This window comes from Ambystoma mexicanum, chromosome 3q (assembly GCF_040938575.1).
Source record: "Ambystoma mexicanum isolate Mex_15411 chromosome 3q, UKY_AmexF1_1, whole genome shotgun sequence".
In the NCBI taxonomy this organism is placed as follows: Eukaryota; Metazoa; Chordata; class Amphibia; order Caudata; family Ambystomatidae; genus Ambystoma; species Ambystoma mexicanum.
The window spans coordinates 896,595,916-896,621,673 of NC_090926.1; the positions used below are offsets into that span (position 1 = coordinate 896,595,916).

General features: G+C 48.9%; 1 protein-coding gene across 1 annotated transcript in view; it reads right to left on the minus strand.

The window, feature by feature from the left end:
- Window positions 1-25,529, minus strand: part of CACNG1 (calcium voltage-gated channel auxiliary subunit gamma 1) — a 233,389-nt gene extending 207,860 nt beyond the window's left edge. Inside the window, exon 1 of the mRNA XM_069655044.1 lies at window positions 25,011-25,529. Within this exon, the coding sequence (XP_069511145.1) occupies window positions 25,011-25,251 (241 nt within the window). The 5' untranslated portion in view covers window positions 25,252-25,529. The remainder of the gene's footprint in view (window positions 1-25,010) is intronic.
- Window positions 25,530-25,758: the final 229 nt, after the last annotated feature.

Below are 25,758 nucleotides of genomic sequence, written 5' to 3' on the forward strand. Positions count from 1 at the left end.
TTTCCAGAGGAAAGACCCAGTGGTGGAAATGGAAAAAATGTGGTGGGGGATCCCACAGCACAAGGGCTGGGGTGGGGGAGGAGTTGGGGGCGGTGCCCGAGGGGGCAAGGTCTAGAAGGGCGGGGCTCGTAGTGGACATCAAACAATGCTGCAATATTTTCTTTTAAAAGCGCCTGCAGCGGCAGCATTGCCTTTTACAGCAGGCTTTGGCACTGGTGTGTAATGCACAATGCTCTTGAAACTCCTTAGTAGTATTCAGGGATGTGGGCGGGTGGTTGGCTTCTAGGTTGTGCTCCTTTCTGTTTCTTTTGTGGGCTTTGTTAAGCCACAGGAGGGGAGGCACAGTTAATGTACACTTTATGGAGAAACGAAGGGTGGTTAGGGACTATGGAGAGACAGAGCAACCGGGCCGCAGCAGATTCCCTTGTGTTGTTTAACATTTACAGCTGGGTTCGTTTGTTGCCTTATCTAAGTGTTTTTTTTCTTTTTTGTTCTGGAGGCTTTTGTTCATTAAAAAGGTTCACTTGCTTTTAGTGAAAGACACAACAAGGAACTGCTAAACATAGCTCCATAGCGCAAGGAGGCATTAAGGCAAATAACTAAATCATTCACCTAGCAAGTTACACCGAACATTTATCACATCTTGATTGGAAACCACGCAGCTACCCAAACATCTGTAAATTATTTAATTTGGATAAAGAGGAGTAAGACTGCAACAATATATCCCAATGTAAGAGTTACATGATAAAAAGAGAAAATGAAGTACAGCAAAGAAAGGGGGGAGTGAAGCAATATAGTGAAAAAGAGGAGAAAGGAAGAAAGAAAGAAAGAAACAAAGAGAGAAAGAAAGAAAGAAATAGAGAAAGAAAGAAAGAGAAAGAAAGAAAGAGAGAAAGAAAGAGAGAAAGAAAGAGAGAAAGAAAGAAAGAAATAGAGAAAGAAATAAAGAGAAAGAAAGAAAGAAAGAAAGAAAGAAAGAAATAGAGAAAGAAAGAAAGAGAGAAAGAAAGAAAGAAAGAAAGAAAGAAAGAAAGAAAGAAAGAAAGAAAGAAAGAAAGAAAGAAAGAAAGAAAGAAAGAAAGAGTGAGGGGTGGTAGAAAGGACTGAGACAAGATCTGGAGACAACAAAGCATTAGAGAGTGAGATGGATATATGGAAAAGTACTGTAGACAAAGTGGCCAATAGATTATAAACATAATCCTCAACAGCATAACAATACAACATTATGACATTATGGAGTGACCTACAGCATGCTCTTCCTATCAAACTATATGTTACCATGCTGGAAACTGCTAGCCAAATCTACCATCTTAATCACTTGGCGCTTTTGCTGCTTATATCCAATTGACCACTAATGCACCACAATTGGCACATCCCAGAGTTGCATGCCCTAAAAAGATCGTTGGGTACAAAAGGTTGAAGACATACCATATGAGAGGGATCAACATACATCATAACTAAATACAATGGGCCTCATTACGACCCTGGCGGAAAGTGACTGACCGGACCGCAACAGCGTAAATAGCGTTTCCGCCATTGCACGAAGGAGCAAAGTGCGGCCAATCACGACCCATCGGGCACGAGCATTACGCCATGGCGGAATCCGAAAGGCTGCGATGGCGGAAATGACCCCAAAACGGCCCTTACCGCCGCCGTACGCTGCACCAGGTGCAATACCGCCACCCATCTTAGCGGTCACCGTAATGAGCGGTCACCGTAACGAGCGTGCACCGCAAATTACGGCCACCGTAAATATACGGAAACGGAAGTAAAAGCATGTGGCCGGAACGGGAAACAGCACGCCGCACAACTATAAAATCCGAATCCCAACACAACCATAAAAAATCCGACCCTGACACACATCCCAACCCGTTAGCAACCCCAGTTAAAAAAATAAATATGGGAAAGGTAGCCAAGAAAGCGTGTGACCGCAAGCGGCAGGTACACTTCTCCCGAGAGGAACTGACCGTGCTCACCGAGACCCTCCAGGAAAATTCCGCCGTCGTCTTCTCCAGTCAAATGACCAGGACGGCCCTTGCCAACAAGAAGGCCATATGGGCCCTGGTGGCACAGCGCGTAAGTGCGGTGGGGACAACACCCCGCACGCCACAGCAATGTCGCAAGCGGTGGGACGACCTGCGGATCCGCGTACGCAGCATACTTTCTGCGAACAGGAACATCGCCACAGCTACCGGGGGGGGTTCAGAGTCGCCCATCAAGTTGACCCCCTGGGAGGAAATCTGCGCCTCCACCATAGGAATGGAGAGCATAGAGGGAGTCGGAGGGATGGAGAAAGGAGTGCCGACATCCGGAGAATCAGGTAGGTTGGCCAAGAGAAACAATGCGAAATCCACAAACCACGAACATGTGCAGTACCATGTGACCCCATAGTGCAATACATACTTTGCCCTGACAGCGCCCTCTAAAAGTCAGAATGAACAAACAAATCAATCAAGAAGCCATAAACAACCCCTACATGTGCAGCATGCACCCCCTAACTGCAGGCAGCCAAATGAATGCATCCTCAATCCACACGAAAATGAGACCACCTCCAAGGCCCAGTCCCAAATCAGCCTCATGTACCACCCCAATGCATTTGATACGTTGCCATTCCAAATCCGACAGACCCATAACTAACGCTCGCCCCTCTTTACTCCACCACAGGGTCCGATACCAACGACGAGCTGCAGGACACCCCTACCAGCACGCCTGCAAAGAGGGCCAGGACCAACGTCCCAAGAGCCTCCACCTCAGGTGCAAGGATCAAGACACGGCAGCAGCAGGAATCAAGTGGCAGCACACTGGAGGGGACTGCAACAGGCACCCCAGCAGCCAGCAAGTCCACAACCCCAGCACCACAGGTCCCCCCAAAGAACGTATCTGATGGCACTGCCTCTGGTGGTAGCAGCACCATAGGTGACACAGCTGTCATGCCAGCATGCTCCGACACGGAAAACAGTGCTGGCGACGTAGGTACCATCCATGACCTTTCCCAATCCCCCTGCATGTTCCATCCCCTACACCATGACGAAACCACGCAGGGGCACCCTGAAGACGACGACTGGCCAACCCCCACAAGTCCTGTGCCAAGGCAACATGTGTTGAGCAGCCCCCCTGTCACACCACCGCAAATGTCCATGGCCCAGCAGAGGCAACAGTCCCTCGACCTGCTGATCGAGCAACAGCAGGAAGCGTCCACGCTACTCAAGGACCATGCAAATGAATGCGGGGGTTCCAGGGCAGCCATGGAAACATCCACCGAGACACTCAGGGCACAAATAGAGAAAAGTAGTGAGAGCCTCAGGGGAGAAATGGAGAGAAGCACCGAGAGCCTGAGAGCACAAATGGAGAAAAGCACCGAGAGCCTGAGGGGGGAACTGCATGCGACGTCCAAAGACGTTTGTGCTGAACTTGCTGCTGTGCGCCGTGTGCTCTCGGAGCTCTCACAAACCCTCAGAGACATGCATGGACGCGAGCAGGCAGAGACATCATCCGTGGCAAGTTCCGTCCAGGGCAGCCCCCAACGCAGATCTGGCAGGAACCTGCGCTCCACGGGCAGGGGTGCCCCTGATACCCGTAGAGGGGGCTTGCAATAGCGTCTACCCACGGACAGCATGCATATTTGGACACTGGTGTTGGGGGGGGAGGTAGTAGGGTGGAGGGGGTGTGTTGGGCTTCACTGGGTGGCGGGTCCATAGGGTGTATAAATCAAATCACATTAACAATACAGCACCTCATTATCATCCAATGACATGTGTGGACATTGATATTTGCATACGAGGCCTTCATAGGCGTACAGTCCACAATGTGCCTGTACTACACACACACAGTGCCACAGGTCCCCTTTCCGTGCAATAGGCACCATGCGTGGTTGCTAGAAGCATGCATCTATGATGCTCTGTCGGATTGCACGTACATCCTGTGCCTCATGGACTCCTTGAGGTGCCTCCACATCCCCACCCTCATCATCATCATCATCTTCAGGTGCATGCAGTACAGCGTCAGGGGGCATGGGCACATTCCTACGTATGCACATGTTGTGCAGCATGACACATGCCATGACCATCTTAGAAACCTTCTCATGGCTGTACATGAGTGCCCCGCCAGACCTGCTGAGGCTGCGGAAACGAGCCTTCAGTAGGCCGAATGCCTGTTCAATGACCACACGGGTACGTGAGTGGGCATGGTTGTAGTCCTCCTCATGCTCGTTCTGTGGGTTCCGGATTGGTGTAAGGAGCCATCTCTTCAGTGGATACCCGGCATCACCTGTATGAGACGAATAAAGGGTGTCAGTGGAATGATAGTGCTAAGTAGCCCCCCCCCCCCCCCTGCAAGGTCATTGACGCATCAAATGGGCCACGATGTCATGCATGGAATGAGACTCACCGAGTAGCCAGGATCTGTGCCCTGCGTGTCGCTCCATGTAGCGTGGTATTCTTGTGTTCCTCAGGACCATAGAATCATGGGTAGATCCTGGAAATCTGGCACAACAATGCGTAAAGATCTTGTTGGAGTCACACACCATTTGCACATTGATTGAATGAAATTGTTTCCGGTTGCGGTACTGGACCTCCATGGCATGTGGGACAACCAATTCAACATGGGTGCAGTCGATGGCACCAATGCAACCCGGGATGCCGCCGAGTGCATGGAATCCCACTTTAGCGTTGGTAATCTCCTGGTACGTGCGTGGTAGTGTGATGTGGTCGTCGGCGTGCTTCAGGAGGGCATCGTGCACTTGGAAGAGTGTCCGTGAGAACAGTGGCTGTGAAATGCCATGCAACTGTCCCACTGTGTGCTGGTAGGTGCCTGTGGCCAGGAAGTGGAGTGCAGACACCACCTTCAGTAGGGGTGGGATGGCGGTTGGGCTATCTATCATGCTCACGAGGTCAGCATGTGTCATGTCCACAATGGCGATTATGGTGTCCCGGTCCAAACGGTAGAGGGTGTGGATCTGCTCAGCAGTGAGGTTGAACGGATCGGCTCGGAGGCGTGGGATTGCGGGCCGCCTGCGTGGTGGTAGTGGCAGTGCTTGTGGGCCTTGCTGACCCTGCCTTGCCCTCCTCCTCCTCCTTCTCCTCCGTCTCCCCTGTGCGCCCGGTTGTTGTACCTGTTGTTGTTCGTCGTCTTCTTGTAGTTGTAGCACTTGCAGTGCTATCTGGTACCCCAGGCCCAACATCGCTAGTCCTGCCGGTAGCATTTTGGAGTGGGAGTGGTTGTGGGAGGGGTTTGGGTCTGCAATATATGTGCTGTCGGCCTGTATGGCCTCCACCTGTGCTGATTGAATGAATCTGTGGCAGATGCAATCCCTTCTGGCCGAGCACGTCCCGCACGTAAGGCTGCATTTGGCCGCATGGCATCTTGGGATTTGAATCATGTATCAAATCCCGATGGCAGTGTGATGTACTTTGACTGATTTTCATGCTATGCTCCCATTGTTACACATGCTATGATTGCAGCCGCTTCCATACCTGTGAAGAGTCAGTGGTATGTAGGGCTCGATCGATGGCCGACCCTCATGCAGCACAGTAACGTACTTCACCGACGGGCGTGGCGTGCCATTTGTGATTGCAGCCAGTTAGCATCATGACACACAGCCGCACTACATTGATGTAATTGTGAATGCAAGCGTTCACAGAAGCCTTTTCGACGTAATGTTGCAAGTGAGGAATTCGAAGGCCAGCATTTTGGGTTTTGAAGTAGCGGCGAGGATACGCCCACAGGTCTGGCTGGAAATGTAACGTTCTATTGTAGTATGTCCTTGGGACATGGCCCATAACGAGCAGGCAATGAATGATATGAATTGAATGGGATGCGCAACAGCGTAGTGGACGATAAGGCAGGACGTTCCCAAATCCATCTTGCTTCACAACACTACAGATCCGGCCAGGGGCACAGTGGTTTTTGCGGACTGCATTACGCACAGACGCGATGGAAGTTTCACATATTATGTGAGTGAATATTCATGCGTTTTCATTGCGGGATGAGGGAATGATGTGTGGATGCATGGACTGATGATTCCGTTTAGGGTCTGCCATGTACATGGGTTTTTTGATTCACTCCCCTTCCCCTGCGTTATGTGATGCAAGGCTGCCATAGTGGGACATACGTCTATCTGCCCTTGTCGGATCCTCCCTGTCTCGACGCGCCTTCATACACTTGTGTCTAGGCACGTTACTAATCCCATGTCATGGGTTCTATCTTGACGGACGCATGCACAGTAACCGACGTTGACAATGGTGTATTTAGCTCGATTGGTTTCGTTATGATTCGATACTGATTTAGGGGTGTGTATATTCCTTTGGAGTGGGCTAGCATGCATATGGGTGTGGATTTGGTGTGTTGAATGAAGATTGTAATGCATCATGAGTCCCGTAATGCAATCGGTTGATTTGTGTTTCTTTTGGGTGACAGGTATCTCCTGCCCTATTGCAGATGCCATCTCTACGCCACTCCTCCAGATGGTTTTTACTCTCGACTCCTGCAGCTTCGGGTGAATCAGTGGAGCACCATTTCGATCATATGGGACGATCGCCAATGGGCCACATGCCCTTACGCTGTACTGGTGGCTAGGTGCAACATTTCGGCCTTTCAGCTCGACTAGTGCCTGCCTCATGGGACGGACCTGCGGTTCTTGCCGCTTCCATGGTGCCTTTTGGAACGTTGATGTAGGCCCTGTGTGCCATGATGGTACAGGGCGTCACACAAGTGGAAGCCGGTCAATTATTGCAGATGCAGCCCTCGGTGATGATGGTTGTTTTGGTGGTATTTTGCAAATTGCTGTGGGGCCTTTGTCATTTGGATGTGCATTTAAATTGTATTCCGATATTTGTCGTGTTGCGTTGTTCTTTGCAGGTGATGTGGCGAATTTCGCTTTGTGGCGGTATGTATTGCGTGATGATCTGCATTGTGTTCCGCCTTCTGAGTTGAGTTGTGTGGTACAGTACTGGCCGCGTTTGCCTACGTAGCACAGTATGGTCACGGATAGGGGCTGCCATTGTGACTGTTTACATGATGTGCTGTTCAGGGGCGGGGGATTGGCTTTTGGCCGACTGGTGCCTGTCAGCCAGGTCGATTGGTGGAATGATGGGTTGTTCAGAATGTGGCTGGTCACAGGTGACTGTGTTTGCGTGCGTTTGTTGGAGGGGGACTGGGGTCATGTCCATTGGAATAGCTTCTGTATTGATGCCATCTGTGCCCTGCAGCTCCCATCGGCCCCTCTTGGGATGAGCCTGGCTGCTCAGTCACTCTGCCGACTTGTGTGGTACATGCTTCTGCTGATGGTTGGTTTGTTTACTGGCATGAGTACAGGGCTGGTGCAATCCCCCTCAGGATGCTGTTTTGGATGTTGCCTTGCGCTGGTGGCAAGCGATGGGGGACTACTGTTGTTTTGTGTCATGTGTTCTTGATTTTCATTTTGATGTATTGTACCTTCACATGCCTGTGCTGCGTCAGTACGGCTATGGTGACATGCCGTACATGGATGCCCACTCACGGGGCGCTTTGAGCCCCTGCATGCTTTTCTACGTTGGCATGCATGGGTGAATTGTGGATTTCACTGGTTGCATAGTGTGAGTACATTGCGCCTGCCAGGAGTTGTGCAATGAGGCCAGGGAGTGGAGTACAGGCACTCAGTGGGCCATTTACGGTTGGTTCGCGTTGCCGTATTTCTCGCCATGGCGGAATGGTACTTTACGACGTGCTTGATGGCGTTCAGTACATGTCCGCTAGGGTCAGAATTCGCGTACCGTTGCGCCATGGCGGTGATTCCGGTTTTGCAAGGCGCGCGTGCGCGTACTTGGTGCAGTTAGCGTTGCCGTTCACTGCGGTGTCGCTAATGGCATCGTACTTTACGGTGACGGGTCATGATCGCAACGAGCGGTGTTCGATGGCGGTATTGCATTTCCGCCATCATTTTTCCATTTCCGCAAGGGTCGTAATGAGGCCCAATATCATTTGTAAAGATACTGGAATTATTCGAGTTGTACATGTAGGGGCGGGGCTCGTAGTGGACTTCCGCTCTAAGGTCGCCTCTTGGTTGAAAACGTAGGCCTGAAACATATCTAGGTGTCAAGTCTCTCACACTTTTGCCTTCTTTACTTACTACTTCTACATGTGTTTATTTGTATATTTGTATATAACCTTGCTATTAATATTACTGCGTGTATGTATATATTCTTATTGTTGTAACCAAGCTTCGCATATTCATGTAACTGCTGCGCCCTGTTACCTTAGGGTATGTTTGCGCATTACAAATAATAAAACAAACAAACATGTAGCGAGCATTGTGCATTGCAAAGCCGCGGTAAAAGGCAATGCTGCCGTCGCGGGCGCTTTGTTTTTAAGTATTCCAGCGCGGTGGGTGGGCTTGGGTGGCTGACTGTGGCCGGCTCCCGAGATGCGGCTTCATATGTGGTGCCGGATCTGGGCTCCACCGAGAGCCGGCCCAACGACTAGCACTGGAAAGACCATGCATGCCAGAACCAGGGCCTCGGTGTTTCCTGACGTCACTCACATCCTTAGGAACAGAGGAAAGCCTGAGTTTAGGACTGGACGATAGGACATATGACGTTGGGAGGATATCCAGCGTGGACTAGGGTCCCCATTGAGACGCAGAACTCTGGCAATAGGTCATGCACAAGAAGGCGCACACTACGCTACGCCTCTCCGCTCCAGGATCACCAGTACAGCTGAAGTCATTAATCCTCGATAACGGCCCTGGAATTGCGCAGGACGCCGGAGGGGAGCCAGAGACCATTACTCTTAATCGGAGGAGTAGTTGGCCAAGAATTCGGACAAAGCTGAAACCGGAGCCGGGCAGATGTTCTTAATTACTTTAGTTCCACTCTTGATGAACGCACTATACGAAATAAATAAAAAATACAGTACCAGCATTCAGCAGTCTGCCACAAGCGCAGTGCATTACTGATTCATAAAGCGGGGCATTCTGGGATGTGTCCGCCCTTGCACCTGTTTCCATGAACCCGGTCTTTCCTATTGCAGGATGGGTGCGAGGAAAAGCACAATGCACACAGTGGCCCTTGCAAATACCTGCCTGCATTTCGCCTCCTGGGTGTAAACGCTCATACTTTGGATGAGCGTTCCCTTCCATGCTAGTTGTTTAGAGCTCATCCAGTCCCGTTTTTTATTTGTGTCCCAACACTTGTAGTTTTGCCATTTCCAATATAAATGCAGTACTACAAGAGGACCGCTCTGGGATGCGACCTGCCCATTCAGCTCCTTCATGACCCTATGTTTCAAGATCTGCAGTTTCCAAAAGTAATGCACTGTGGGATTTGTAGTCTTGCTTTGCTTTAATTGAACTACAAGCGGAAAAGTCCTCAATTAGAACTTTTTTTTCGGGGGAGGCGGTGCAAACAATCCCAACACCAGAAACCACATGTCTTGGTGGCATCGAGTTATATGGCCACCATAGTTTCCGAACCACTGGCCTATCAGGAAATCTCCTGATCCTTGCATAGGCCAGTCCACTCTGCACACTGTACTCTCAGAAAACAGTTCAACCCAGGACTTCTTGGCACCCATGCAGTTTAGGCAGAAGAGAAACATGTTCTAAGTTACATCAGACTTGTCTCCAGCTGGGAAGCATTGCTATCCAGAGCCCGTGGGCTATTCCAGAGCAGCGGCTGCACTGGACCTAGCCTGCAGTGGGCAAAAACCTGTCAGCAAATAATGGCCGAGCAATTTGAAACTGCAGGCCGCTTGCTTAGTCCTTCTTTCCCCACCTTTAGCGTACCATGTTCACAAAAAGGGAAAGATTAGGAATGTTGCTAAGTTTTAGGAAACGGAGCATCGCAGTCAGGCGCCATTACAGTTCACCATAGGGAGAGATTGTGGCTAGGCCGGGGCGGGCGAAGCGGCCAACATTCGCTCTGCTGAGAAATTGGCCAACTCTAGCCACAGGTTTCATGCTACAAATTTCACCCATGGAGCCAAATTGGTAATTTCAGATGTTTTCCTCCCCAAACTTTTTTGAGGCCTGGAATTTCGTTTTCCCCAAAATTACATTTGTTTGACGACATTTCCAATCTATTTGGGGGGCTGTAAAACGTTTCAGGCCCTAATTGGCTCAACGTTTGGGGAAAAACCCTGACATTTCAGGCAAAACTCGAAAAGTGCCTAAAAGAGGTGAATCGAGAAACATGTTTGCAATGCCAGCGGGGCGAAATGGGAGGTGAATTTGGCCAATTTGGTTTTGCAAGCGATTATTTGGCCGACCCCTCATCATAAGCTGTTCCACTTCAGGGGTGAATACTCATCCAGCGCTGGGTTTATCATGTACATTCTGATATTGATGGGCACTATCATTTTATTTATTTATTTGTTTCATGTGTTACACGGCCAAACCCCTGGGTATCACAGCGTTAGTTGATTGAGAACTTCACTTGCTACAGACTTAGGATTCTGGTTGCATACATGCATTCAGTTACATTATGTTAGAAACATTGACGGTGGTAGTTAAGGCCTTAATCAAATTTGTCAAAGAGCCATCATTTGATCACTGATTTGAATCTCAGGTGTGATCGCTCATTTCTAATGTGTGCTGGTAGAGTGTTCCAGAGCGTTGGTGCTGGTCATGGGCCACGGTGAAGGGCGAGCCGAGCATTTAATGGAGCACGAGGCTCTCATATACAGTGAGTTACCGAAAGAATCCAAACATTTTCAATGGGACAATACTAATGGGCACCCTGTACATGTGTTCTTGTATTAGAGATGTTTGCAACTTGAGGCAGGGGGTGATGAAATGACTTTGCCAGAGTCACATCATTCTTTTTTTTAGTAAATACAGAAGTCAGTGTTGGGAACCCTTGCCCTGATTTCCATGGTCAGCGTCTTGATCATTTTCTAAGTCACATCTCTTATCGTCCCGCCTTTATATAAAGATACGCAAACATGCGCATAGTCGAAGGCAAAGAAGTAGAAATAGGACTAGACAAACCACTCGCACACGACATGACGTCATTTGTGATCTCTACAAATGAGACCCCCTGACTTAACCAGCCTCTGGCCACAGGTGGACCATTCTGTAGAGAAATCGAGAGAACTCCAGGCCAGTGCTGTATTGAGCTTTAGCTCTGAGTTGGTAATGACCCAACTTTCAAAAAGGCTTTTTGAACACGGGCCGAATACTTGGCCTTCTCATTTGAATTCAATGCAACAACACAGAGACGTAAGTAGAGCGTACATTTCAAAAGTGAAGTGAATCAAACGTTGGCTAATAGCAACCGTGATTAAACAGCAAACTACTGTGTCTGTGTTAGGGAGAAAAAGGGGCGTGGGTTGAGTGAGAGATTAGCAGCCTGTGCTCCTGTGGGGAGAAGTGGAGATTTCCCACTGGGAGTGCAGGCTAGTAGGGCTGGGGTAAAGTCAGTTATATGTCAGGCAAATGCACATGCCACCACCCAAGAAGCCTCTCAGAGGGAATTCATGTTGTTAAATCTCCCCAGTTCCCCGGTGGCAAGGTCTGCCGGAGAGTATATGGCGTGTTTACAAGAGAGGACCCTATGTAGGACATAGTGAGGGGCCAATGCGTTGGTGCTGTAGGAGAGGTGAGCTGAGATGGACTTGGGGCTTTGGAAATCGCAAGACTTCCCAACAGTCAAGTGCCTCGTCTGGGTTGATGGAGCTGGGGAACAGTCAGTTACATGTCACGCGGTACACAGTGGCATAACGCAGGATAATGAAGGCTCACTGTAGGGGGCCTCAGTGAGCCCTCCTCACATGTGTATGTGTTTGTTGTGTTATTACCAAATGTAGACACAGGGTGTCTTCATGATGGTTTGCACATTTTAAATACCATTAACATTTAGAATGCAGCAGCGGTTAATGAATTATTTCAGAGCGGGGGGCAGGTGTAAATATTGAATATTTTCCACAGATGTGTCCGATAAACTTGGGTAGCGAAGGAACCCTCACCAACCAAACAGGGGTGCGTGAGGTTCTCCCTCCAAGGAAGTGGTTTCAAATAATGGGTCAAAATGGTGCGTTTTACAGCACAATTTTGTGAAAATGCAAAGCTATACAATTTGCTATAATTTCTATAGGCAAATACATAAAAATCCTAAAGATGCCAAGTCCCAACAGTACACAGAAACATTTTCCAACATTGTCTTGTAGTGTTTTCCAGAATATATACCAGCCTTCTTCCAATGTAAGAAGACTTGTTCATGCTGGCTTTGGCAATGTATGCCAATATTCTCATATATGCTGGTATTCACCTGTCAGAACACGCAGGCTGCCCAGAATGCCAGTAATAATGACACTGAAATAATCCATGTCCATGCAAGCTCTGACAATATAGGCCAGTATCCGAATGTCAAAATATTCATGTTGCTTTGCCCATAATGCCAGTAATAATGTAACTGAAAGAAACCATGTCCATGCAGGCTGTGCCAATATAGGCCAGTATCAGACAATACAAAACTTCATATTGCTTTATCCATGATTCTAGTGAGAATGCCATTGAAAGAAACTATTTTCATGCAGGCTGACAATTGCTTAAACCCCTTGTGGCCCCCACCGGCTCACCAATTATCACAGCCTCCCCTCGGTGGCTTGCACTAGCTCCTTGCACATCACAGCCCTCTTTGTTTCCCTTCCTCCCCCAATCCCACCTTTTGGCCCACATTGACTTTGCCAAATACACAGGCGCTCACACATGATGCATGCATACAGTCACAGAGACACATTCATATAACACGAGGAACATGTTCACATCCAACCCACAGACACAATGCCATGCACACATACAAATAGTTCACGTTTTTTAAAAAAAAAAATATATATATTTTTGTGATGCATGGCCCTGCACCTGGTTTTGCTCCTGTTCTTGGGACATGCATATAGGAATTAGGAACCAGGGAGGTTAATTGACACTTCACTCCCTGAAGCCAGCAGGAATCCCATGTCAACTTCCACAGACAACTGGTATCTCAGTTGGTCTGCACTGTAACTGTTTGCCTTAAATGCAAGAGGTCAAAGGCTTCTACCTCCTCTTGGCATTTTGTTTTTAAAACAAAACAGAGGCAGAATTGGTTCCTGCGGCAGGGACTTCCCACCTGACCATCGAGGTGCAGGAGGCCTCCTGCACTATGGGGGCGGGGGGAATTGTAGTTATGGTCTAGTAGTTGGAGAGGTGGCTGACCGTTTAACACCCATGTTGGTTTCTTAGGAGAACCTTCCTATTGGGGAATCTCTCCACTACACTATAGAGTGGTCTGCCTCAATGGGAAAGGAGTGAGCGATGCAAACACTCTTAAGCAGGCGTTAAAATCCATGGCGCTAAGGGACCATGGTGCTAATTACGCCACCGTAATTTTCGGTAATTAGCGCCTTCCCCACTCCCATTATGCCCTATGGGGCAAAAATGGCAATGGGGAAGGGTAAAATGGGAAATGGGGATTTACCGCCCCACTCACCTTGGAATGGGGCGGTAAATCCGCCATCCACCATGGAGTAAACATAGTTTACACCATGGTGATAAAGGTACGACCCAGACGGTAACTTACCGACTGGGTCGTAATGAGGCCTATAGTGTGTAATTGCGAGACATTTCCCAGCAAGCAAGTGCTTTCTCCTATTCTGTAGGCCTTGTGCACATTACGTCAGATGTAAAGCTTTGCGATGTGTGATTGACACTTCTCCACACCTCTCTATGTTGCCTTCCCTGTTCAATGGTGTATCTTTCACTATAGTTTGGTATGCACCAGGGGGCAGGCACTGAGATTGTAAGGTAATATGCCAGACATACCAACATCTGGTGCCAGATGTCTGGACAGCCTGGAGGCCACGCTGCAAGCCGGCTGCTGCTTTGCCCTGGACAGGCAGTTTATATATATTCACCATTCAAAGCTGTGAGACTGCATAGGCACAAAGGCTTGAGATAACGAACCTTCCCCAACTTTTGATCCTCGCCTTTGCCTCGGGCCATAACTTGGTGGCGGGTCATTATCCAGCGATAGATGACCCCTCCCTCAGTCAATAAGGCTATAATGTGTGCGAAGCCTGCTGCCTGCCTCGAGTACCAGTGGCTTTGCATCAGCAACATCCTTCCCTACATCTAGTCCCTGTTTTTTGTTAATCCATCTTTTTCTGGCCTGTACACTTTAGATAAGGACGATGTGTTGATGAGAATGTAGACATATAAAAAAGAGAACACGTATTTAAAATAGGGCTTTTTATTTTAAAAGGTGCACTTTTCAAGTTTCCGGGAGAATTCTAAATATACAATTTGGTGCATTTTCATCCACACTGGACATTGTGAGCCTAATAGACACCACCCTAGTCACACCGACCTTTCAACCGCCCATCCACTGTTCTCTCAATTTCCCTGAAGTCATCACAATGCCGATCAAAGCGGATATGTCTATTGTACGGTGAAACGTAGTGTACTGTGAACGGATGAAATGGATAGATAGGATGGAGCGGATGTGTGGATGGATATGAGCGGATGGAATGGAGCGGATGTGTGGATGGATATGAGCGGATAGAATGAATGAACGGCCGGAGTGGATGGAACGGATGGAGTGTATAGAACGGATGGAGTGGATGCAACGGATGGAGTGGATGGAACACATGGAACTGATGGAGTAGATGGAATGAATGGAGTGGATAGAACGGGCGGACTGGATAGAATGGAAGGAGTGGATAGAACGAACGGACGGAGTGGATAGAACGGGCAGAGTGGATAAGTGGATGAGTGGATGCAATGAATGGAGTGGATGCCGTGGTTGGAACGGATGAAATGGATGGAACAGATGAAGCGGATGGAACGGATGAAGCGGATGGAACGGATGAAGGAGTAGAACAGATGTCCTGCTCTCCTGCCTGGTCATAGCCACTGATAACCACCATATCACACTACTACGCCTACTCTCCCCTATACACCATCATTCAACTAGAATACAGCTACGCTATGACACATTCGGCCCAGCTGTTCTCATACTAACATGACCCCACGAACACCTCATCATCCTAATAAAACACAGCCAGCTGAGCACATAACAGCTAGCTTAGGCGTCTCCTCAGGCTAACGCAGCCAGAACTCAGTCTGGGTGTCCACCCTCCAGACTGAACACATTCCGACTGATTTCCTCAGCACCACACCTACCGCTATAAAGCAGCTATCATGCAACAACCACACCAGCTGCACACATATCCGGTGCGCTCACGCACCATACGACACTCTCTCTCTCTATTGTCTTGAACTGCGGTTCCCGAGGGCGTTCAACCTACCAGCGCTTTGAGGTAATACCAATGATGTATAAGGCGCTATATAAATGCCAAGTAACATAACATAACTTTGAAACCTGGGCCTCTCCCCTGCCTTTGCGGGACTCCCAAGTCTAGGTGTAGCCTCCATCTCTGACTATTATGTGTTGAAACCCACCTATTGTGGAACCTGGGCCTTCCTTGCGCTACACAGGCCTCTCAAGCCTAGGGATAGCCTCCACCTTTGTCTACTGTATGGTGAAACTTAATGTATTGTGAAGGCTGAACCTCTCCACCACTTTGTAGGACACTCAAATCTAGGTGTGACCTACATCTTTGTCTATTGTATGGTGAAATGTAAGGTACTGTGGGTCCTGGCCCTCCCCCCACCATACAGGATCCTCAAATCTAGGCATTTAGCCAAACTGCGAACATCAGCTGCGAGGCATACAACCCACTAACCAAAATGCAGAAAATGTCTGCATACTCTAACTCATACAAAAAACCACACACCCCTCGCACAGCAAGTCGCACGCACTTCACCACACCGCAACAACACATAAGCCACACCAACAGCACGCGAGGACTGTCATCGATCCGATACTGGCACTAAAAGCTCAGCGCACGGTGTATCCCGAACTGAAGCTGCCAACTGGACACCACTTCTCTCACAATCCTAGTCCCTCATCACCTTACTTACCCCACCCGTCTTCTCATTTACAGATCCGCCAGAGCGCCTGGGGACCAATTCCCTTGGTGACGGTGCAGGATACAAATACCATTAACATTAACAAAGTTCCAGTGGCTGTCAAGGCTGGCACCATTGGCATGTCTGTGAAAGCTCCTCGCGTGGCCTCTGCTAGCAGTCCACTGAGTTTTCCGCCTCATCAGTCTCAGCTCCTCCCCACATGGACCCGGGACACCCTGCAGATATCCTTCTCAGCTGTGTTGGGGGATTCCTTTGGGGTGGAAGTGAGTTGTACTCATTCAGTGCCTTCCTCGCAAAAACATCTCCATACTTTCCACTTGCCCCCCACGCCACCGGATTCATTTATAGCTCCCATGCCTAGCTTTCTAGGCACTGTGAATGACCGTACATGTAGTTTCTCTGCTTCAGTATGCACCTAGACGTTTCACTTCCAACACAACAAGGGCCAGGATTGGCTAGGGCATTCAGGCATCCCAGAATGCAGCATAGACGGGATTTCTTGATTGGTCGTCGTGACTTCATCTGTTTCTTTTAACGAAAGACGGATATTGGACTCGCGTAGAAGCAACACATGCGAGAATAAACCAACCAGAAGCTCCCTAGCCGTAGACTAGCATGAAAGGAAAATATAACCTGTCAGGGAACCTGCCTTGGGAGTATGCCGCCAGACATACATGTTTGTGTGTCTGTGTCTTAGGCAAGCAGTAGTATTTTTGGCTGGACAATGTAGGACGAAGGGGTCTCTAAACCAGCAGAGTGCATTTGTGCAAACACGGGGATCACTTTTAGTTTTGTATGAAGCACAGTCACCGGCAGGCATTCACACGGCTAGCATGTGCTTCTTGCGCCAGGCCCCACATATCATGCAGGTGTATAAAAAACACTGGTCCCTGTCCAAAGAATCCAGCCTTGAGGAAGCACAAATCAGCACGAAACATGCATCAGCTGATCACCAATGAACTGGCATATAGAAAAGGACTAAGACAACACATCTTTGCACATCAAACTCGGGCTTTTGTTGGATCATTTCCTGGAATCTACCAATCCGCATGTAAGAATTCTGGGACAGCAGTAGAGTCCGATTCATGGAGAGGCACCGCAACAACACCACTATAACCTTGCCGCAGAAGCGCCATATCACTCCCTGTCCTATCCAATGCCCCACGGGAGGCGCAGTGTGAATTCAGCGTAACATCATATACCAAACAATAAATAGTACTCCATTGATTGGCCCCCAGAAGGGTGGAGGACTGAGGCAGCCCTGCTGGCTTTTGAACTGGCCATTTGTCTGAAGCTAGGGCTTCACGTGTGAGCTACCCATGTGTGCCTATCTACCTTACTGAGCCTCCAGTATTTATCAGCTTTAATAGGGCACTGCATGACACCTGCACACTGCGGAGCCTGGTTGCCGGGTTCAAGGTGGATCATTTGCTGGTCTGATTGTCTGATCAACCAACAGGTCATTTCATCTGGCGTCAGAAGGAAAACGAGGGCTGATTTACAATGGGTGGGGTCAGTTCCTGCGCTGACAATGGGGTGGCCCCAGCCCAGTATTCTATGGGGATTAAAGCTATCCTGTGCTTTAGTTCCGGGGACAGTTAGAGGTGGGCTGGTTGGCAGTTCAGGCAGTGTGGGGCCTATGCGTTGCTTGGGGCCACACCCATCTCAGATGGGGTGTGGGGGAGGCGATGCAATTGCTTAAAAGGTTTGCATTTTGGATCAATTCTCTGCCTCTTTTAGCCTCCAGTCACATCGGAAAATGGCAAATGATCATCGCTGCAGCCCTGAAATGACAGTGCAACCATGGAAGAGGGGAAGTGGCGAGGCCACTGTCGTCCAAATGAGAATGAACATGCGTGTTTGTAAGAGTTGAATTAAAAAAAAAACCTATATACCACTTTGTTGCCAGAAGAGTGGTATGCAAATATGTTTTTGATATTTTAAATGAGTTTTAAATCTCTATCGGGCTGAATGTGGATGTTTCTGCAACCCTGTAAGTGTGTAACTCTCCGCCCCTCTTCTTTAGGAAGAACATTCGCTATGTCTTGAACATATGGCAACCTATGAGTTAAGAAACCTCAGACTGTGCATGAGAAAAGCTCAGCTATATTGGAATCATTCTGAGTTATTAACAGACCAGCAGACGGCAAATTTAATTATGGCGCAAACAGCCTCTGGGTCCCATCAATACCCGTGCCGTGCAAACAACTCTTAAAAGTTTGCGCTTATTAATTTGATCTGCTGTTAGGCAAATACTCAATGCCACTGTGGACGCAGGCACAGTGCCTGGGGGACTATAACCACGTGTTATACAACCCAAAAGCCTGATCTGGCACAAAGAGTGCTAGCAAACTCCAACCTATTTCTCAACTCCCTTAACTGGGGAAATTGGTGGAACGTGCAGTGACCTCCCAAAACCGTGGCCTCCTGCACAGCCAACTCTACTGGTTAGAGTTTTAGATGATTTTGCCAACATTGAGCACTCTAATGATACAGTGGGACTAGTGCTGATTGACCTTTCTGTGGTGGTCCTCACCGTAGAAAGTGGGCAACTTCTAGAGAGGTCCTGGCCCAGCAATTTTGGTTTCCAAGAAAATATTTTCTGCTTGCTCAAATCATCTCTCAGAGCTCCTTCAGTTGGTTGCAATCCCGTGCTTTGGATTTTCTTCTATTCTTTTGCACTCGGGTGTCCCCCAGGGTTCCGCACTGTCTCCTCTTCTTTTTAATCTCGATGTGGCTTCCTTGTGAAAACCAGTTGAGTTCTATGGTTTGGACTCTGGGAGCCTGCCTAGAATCTGTGAATCGTGTATTTGCATCAAGTGTCTGAAAGTTAACAGCAGAAACGACCAGATTCTTCTTAGAAATAACCAAGTCTGCCCGGTCTCCTGACTTTTGGCCTTTCTGTGTGGGCCGCTGGAGTGAGAAATCTGGACCTAGCGATACATGTTGCGCTCACGTGGTCCAGCCGAGTGCACATATTGTCACAATGCGATTTTACAATCTGACTGCGTCATAGAATCATGACGTTTTCTCTCGTAATGTCCAAGTTATGATGGAAAATGGATAAATATTGTCCAGACTCGTCTACTGCAATGCCACATATCTGGGTCTACCAAAAACTCCAATAGGGAAACACCAACGGATTCAGAAGCCTGCAGTCAAAATGCTATACAAAGCCGTCCCAATGGCCTCCATATCCGAGGATCTTCACAGACATTGGGCCTCATTACGACCCAGGCGGAAAACCATGGTGCTAATAGCACCATGGTCCATGCCGGTAACTTACCGACTCCGCCATGGCGAAAGGGGCATTTAACACCCCATTACAAGGTTGGCGGGCGGTAATTCCCCCTTTCTCCATGGCCCTTCCCCATTCCCATTTTTCCCCCATAGGGCTCAATGGGAATGGGGAAGGCGCTAAGTACGGTACCGCAAATTGCGGTACCGTACTTAGCACCAAGGTCCCTTTGCGGGTCACTACTTTAACGGCTGGTGTAGACCAGCCGTTAAGGACGTGTCCCGCAAAGGGACCTCATAATCAGGCGCTAATGGGTTAACGGCGCCGCAGCCTTTTACAGCGCCGTTAACTCATTAGCGCCAGGGTCGTAATGAGGCCCATTGGCTTCTTGCTTCTAAGCGCATGCAACGCAAGGCAGGCACTGTGCTGAGTTTAATCGTTAAAAAGCACCCCCCTTTTCAAGCACGCAAACTTTCTTGGTTTATAGCATTCAGCGGACAGCTCCCCACCTGCATTGTTCCGCGTGTCCATCGATCACAAAGTGGGAGCAGAGCCTTTTCCCACCTGGCCGCCAAGCTGTGGCACACTCTGATTTACCCCACTTTTTTCAATGGGATTTTCCCATTGAAAAACGTTTCTGGAAATCAGTCTCGCTTCCTCTTGGGATCAGATCCTTACCCGACCTTTTGAAGTTTGGGAAATCTGTAGAGACCGCCGGTCTATACAGGCAAAGGCACATCTCTAAGATGTTACAGCATCTTTCCTGCCAGTTTACTCTGTCGATAGCGCCAAGACTGCGAAAGGTGGTCAATCGCACTTAATAAATCCAAATGAATAGAAATGAATTAATAGAGCATTGCAACTGAAGGGGTTAAAGGCAATCCTGAATGTATGATATGATATGATTGTTTATTTATATAGCGCCTATACACAATGTGTTTCAAAACACACCAGGGCAAGGGAGGGAACAAGGGACAATACAATGACATTCTTACAGGCCATGAACAGTAAGGAAGTGAAATTAACTATCGTACTCGGCCTGACGACATTTCACATAGTGCAAGAGCTAAGACATATATAAGGAAGGGAGGGGGAGAGTGGGAAGGAAATGGAAACAGACAGGCGACTATCGTACTAGGCCTGACGACATTTCTAGTGGAGCCGGAGAAAAACAAAAGGTGAGGGAGAGGGGTGCAGAAAGGGAGGGGAGGAACAAAACAAGCGGCTATCATACTAGGCCTGACGACATTTTAGATAGTGCTGGAGGGGTGGCGGGGAGAAAAAAAACAGTAATGGGAAGGTGGAGGAAACAGACGAGGTTGCTATCAGATTAGGTCCAGGGACAATTCTGACAGAGTAAGTGCATAGAAGAAAGTAAGGGGAGGAGATAGGAAAAGGGAGAAGGGAAAGGAGGAGAGAAAAGAGATTAAGCAGTCAACAAGAGTGGAGAAGCAAGCGTGGAGATCGAATACAATTGCAGAAGTCAGTAGTAACTCATAATGTTGCAAGCCAGGATACAAGATGAAGATGGGAACAGCATGATTCAGGGTCACCATGAGTACAAGATGCAAAGGAAGTCCGGCATGAGAGTTGAGAAAGAGTGACACACCATGAATGAATGAAGTCCATAAAAGTCAAATCCAGCATTGGCCACAAGACAGTGATGGTGAAGGAAGGCACCAGGTGGGCGGGGCTTGCTAAGTGGTGAAAAAGAGCAGCAGGCAGGAAGGTACCAGGTGGGCGGGGCTTAGGCCAGGTGACCTAGATCCACTTGCACCTGCTCCCCATCTGCAAATGAAAAGAAGCTGGAGGGTTCCTTAAGTAGGGAAGGGAAACAGAGCTGCAAGCAGGAAGGCACCAGGTGGGCGTGGCTTGCTAAGTGCTGAAAAATAGCGGGAAGCAGGAAGACACCAGGTGGGCGTGGCTTGCTAAGTGGTGAAAAAGAGAAGCAGGAAGGCAAGGCGCCAGGTGGGCGGGGCTTGCTAAGTGGTGAAAAAGAGCGGCAAGCAGGAGGCACCAGTTGGGCGGGGCTTGCTAAGTGGTGAAAAAGAGCAGCAGGCAGAAAGGCACCAGGTGGGCGGGGCTTAGGCCAGGTGACCTAGATCCACTTGCACCTGCTCCCAATCTGCAAAGGAAAAAGAAGCTGGAGGGCTCCTTAAGTAGGGAAATAGAGCGGCAAGCAGAAAGGCACCAGGTGGGCGTGGCTTGCTAAGTGGTGAAAAAGAGCGGGAAGCAGGAAGGCACCAGGTGGGCAGGGCTTGCTAAGTGGTGAAAAAGAACGAGATGCAGGAAGGCACCAGGTGGGCGGGGGTTGCTAAATGGTGAAAAAGAGCGGCAAGCAGGAAGGTACCAGGTGGGCGGGGCTTGCTAAGTGGTGAAAAAGAGTGGCAGGCAGGAAGGCACCAGGTGGGCAGGGCTTGCTAAGTGGTGAAAAAGAGCGGGAAGCAGGAAGGTACCAGGTGGGCGGGGCTTGCTAAGTGGTGAAAAAGAGCAGCAAGCAGGAAGGTACCAGGTGGGCGGGGCTTGCTAAGTGGTGAAAAAGAGCGGCAGGCAGGAAGGCACCAGGTGGGCGGGGCTTTGCAAGTGGTGAAAAAGAGCGGCAACCTGGAAGGTGCCAGGTGGGCAGGGCTTAGGCCAGGTGACCTAGATCCACTTGCACCTGCACCCCATCTGCCATGAGAAGAATATGGTGCATTAGATGCTCTACCCGGAAAATAGGTGACTCCCCTTGAATGCCCAACTTAGCTCCTGTGCTTTTGATAGCACATGGTCATCACATCAGGGGAATGCTGCGCATGCGCAGGGTGTGTTGAGGGTTGTAGCCGCTGCTTTCACGCGTGTTATGCACTCATTTCAAATCAACGCAACGCTGAGGGGTTTTTCAAGCATGTTCGACACACTTGTTTGGGAAGGGGTTCATTCAGAAAGAACCAAGAGGTGTCTCCGGTGGAGCTGCTGCTCCTGCTGGAGATTTTGGGCTGTGGGGTGACCACTAGAATTTTAGAAAGGCTTTTTTAAACAAAAATGTGTTTTTAAAATATATGTATTCGTTTCTGGGTTGTGTAGATAGCTCGCATGCATAAATGATCTCCACAGATATTTCAATATACAACTCACATAAGTAAAACATATTTCCATCTTCTAAAAATATCTGCAGTTCTTTTTTACAGTTCATACAATCAATACTCGCATGCTTGAACGTTTGCTTGGTTATCGTTATTCATGTTTTCAATTTCAGAATTTGACACAGAATGCTCTCGAGCAGATGTTTATCGGGGTTATCAGCCTGCCCAGGCCTGCTTCGCTTCTTCCTGCATGCCATGGATGAGAGCCCAGTCCTGTTTTTATTTCTTCGTCGCATCCGGGGATTTGTAGTCGTGCACTATAACGTGAAATCTGGGCTACACGCTTCAGATTGAAAAGAATGAAAGCAGGACTACAGCCACCCCCAGAACTGAAAGGGACCTGTTGATATCTATGGTGCTTCACAGTGTGCACCTTGGAGTTGTACCTTTTCTGTTATAAACGCAGGACTATGGCAGTTAGAAATCTAAATTGCATGCAGAGGAACGCCAACATTAGCACTCGCGCGCTGTGGAGTCTCATGCATGCAATGTTACAGGTCCACGGGGCTGAGTGGACAAGGAAAGAGTACACGCTTGGCAAGCTCGCTTCTGCTCTTTCCATTTTCCACTCCATCTCCTGGAAATGTAAACCCACTCCGCACATAGTGAACGTATCCCTATGGAATCCATCTGGCGGTGACTGCATAGGAATCCGATCGCTGTACACCTGCATGAACATCTCACCCAGGCGTAGAACGAGGCACGCTCACAAGCAAGTGGAGGAGCGCGCGGCGGCGATCCCATCTCCGCTCCATGCCGCTCTTGCGTCTCCAGCTCCCACTAGGGCCCATGCCACACGAGGCTCTGTGAACTCCAGAATACACAGAAGAAACTAGGACCGGATCGACCTGACATGGCCTATCTGACAGCTCTCGAGAGGGCAAGGGGTGGCTGAGTGAGTGATGGCAGACATCCCTTGTACCGAGTGGTCCTGCACATATTACATTAATAGGGCCTGATTCGCAGAGCGTGTCTCTAGGACATTGCCCCACTATAAAATGCTTCTGTGAATCAGGCCCATAGTGTTTGTGGGCGGGATAAAACTGCATTACAGAACGAGATTGATGCTGCTGTTATAATCTGCCAATTGGGAGACTGCTGGGTGAAATATCTAGCATTCGAGGCACAAGCAAACAACGTGATTTGCCCAGGATCACACAGTTGTTTTATTCACGTGTCAAATTCTCCTTTGAGAGCAGGGAGAACAAATGAGCCACCTCTACTAGCCGACATCTCACCACTTCCCAGTCTGACAAGGCCAATGTAGTCTTAAAGAGAGAGTTTACATTAGTGCCTAGTCGTGGACAGATGCCTGATCCAAAGACTTCACAACATCATGCTCTGTTTGTTCCAGGAAGAAATCAAACCTAACACTGCAATGGCTGGGTCATAGTGCAAAGGGACCCGTGGACCCCTCCAACCACAGGAGACACACAGCAGGAGCTACTTACAAGATACCCGAGGAACAGGTGATGGGGTGAAATGCAAAGAATGCTACTTCCATATATTAGGGGACAACTTTGAAACCTAAGCCAGCCATGTGTTCTTGGAAATACATCACGCACATACATGCCTTTTTGTCCATGTGCACTTATATTTACTTTCACCCATTACTCCTTGATCTTCAAGTATTTCCTTCTTTCTTTCTCTTTCTTTCAAACTAAATCTCTTCTCCAAAGAGTCTTTTTGAGCGCCTCTTTTATTTAATGTTTCTTCAGCCACAAATATGACCACATAGTTCTAGGGGATGTCAAGCACTACGCTAGTTGCGTTGAACGAATTTGCAGCTTTACAAAGTGCGCCCGCGCCAGGCGGCACTATAACAAATTGATATAAATAGATACATTGCTGAACACATAGGATCCTTTCTACAGGCCATGAACGTTTAACAATTTACTCTTCAGGGCAAAAATCAATCTATTAAACATCCCAAATATAATCTTGCCATTCCAAATTTGTAAAGCACATTGGGCCTCATTACGAGTTTGGCGGTGTGGTAAAAAACAGTGGCAATGCAGTGATACCCACCCAACTACAGATTTGGAGGTACAACAGAAGAAACACCTCCAGCAGAATGCTGCAGGTAATTCCTCCACCTTACTGCCCCCAAAACTGCCAAATCAGCAGTTTTTCCGCCAGTGGTAATACCTCCAAAATCCCCATGGAGTCCTAAGCAATCTAATTAATGGGGACTAACACAGCCTACCACCACTTGTAATCTGGTGGTAATACCAGCGGACCAAGTGGTGGTAACGGTAAGACCATTTGGTGGTATCTCAGTGGTATTACTGCCAAGATACCACCAAACTCGTAATGAGGCTGACTGGTACACTGTGCTACATGAGAAATGAAAATATGTCCTGACTAATAGCCCGCTTATAAAATCTTCTCCCCAGCTCACATTTTGGCAAACCTAAATGTGAAGCCCAAAACAGGGCCAACCACATGTCAATCAAAGCTGCCAAGTGGGCCCATGCCATGTACGACACTGTCGCACAGCCCTGGCTTTAATTTTTATCAGACAACACTTTGCATGATGGGACTTGTATGCTCATACTTTCAATGGCAAAAACAAAAGAAGGTTTCCCAAAATACAAGGTTCTGTGCCCAAAGCCTTCCAAGTGAGCCCAATTGCAGGGTAGCACCCACAGACATTAGCTGCCATCTTGCTGGTTGCGCTATGTCTACAGAAGCTGATATGACATACCTCCGGGCAGGGTCAGCGGCCCGCAGCCTTTGCCTGAAGGATCCGGCCCTTCCATGTAAATCCTCTTGGTGCAAAGCCGCCACAGTCCAAAGTGGGCCGCGTCGCAGGTGGTGTTGAACTGCTCGACGCGCGGGCTCAGCACGGCCCAGTGGTCGGTCACCACGGCAGCCAGCATCAAGGAGATGCCCACCAAGATGACGCAGAAGGTCAGCCGGATCTTGGCGACTTTGCTCTCGATCATGGTGCCCTGTGGCTAGGCTGAGGTCCCAGAGTTTGCTGGTGTGGTAGTTTGCCGGTGTGGTGCGCGTGTCGCTCTCCCCTGTGCCCTCCCTGCGCAAGGAGCCCGTCAAGTCGCTTCTCTCCACCGTCTCAAGTCTTGGCAGGTCTGAGGAGTTTGAAATGTCAGGCCGGGTGGAGCTGGCCGTGGGCTGGGCCGGGGGCCGACAGTCAGCCCAGCTGCCGCGCTAAATCTGGCGCGTTTTTACAACCCTACCTCTTCTGAGTGTAGTTTCTATTAATGCACCTACCGGGCCCGCGGGAACAGTAGCCGCTGCCACTCACGTTACGGGTGCATGCCTTGGCGTCGCCCAGCTCCCTGCGGGAATTTCCGAACCTGCGTGTGGGTCACTCGGGTGCACGTGACAACTGGCGAGGCAAAGCACGCGAGATGTCGTGTCCAGATACTTTCGGAAAGCAGGTTTAGTTATAATGCGGAGATACACATGCATGTAAGATGAAACTCTAAGCG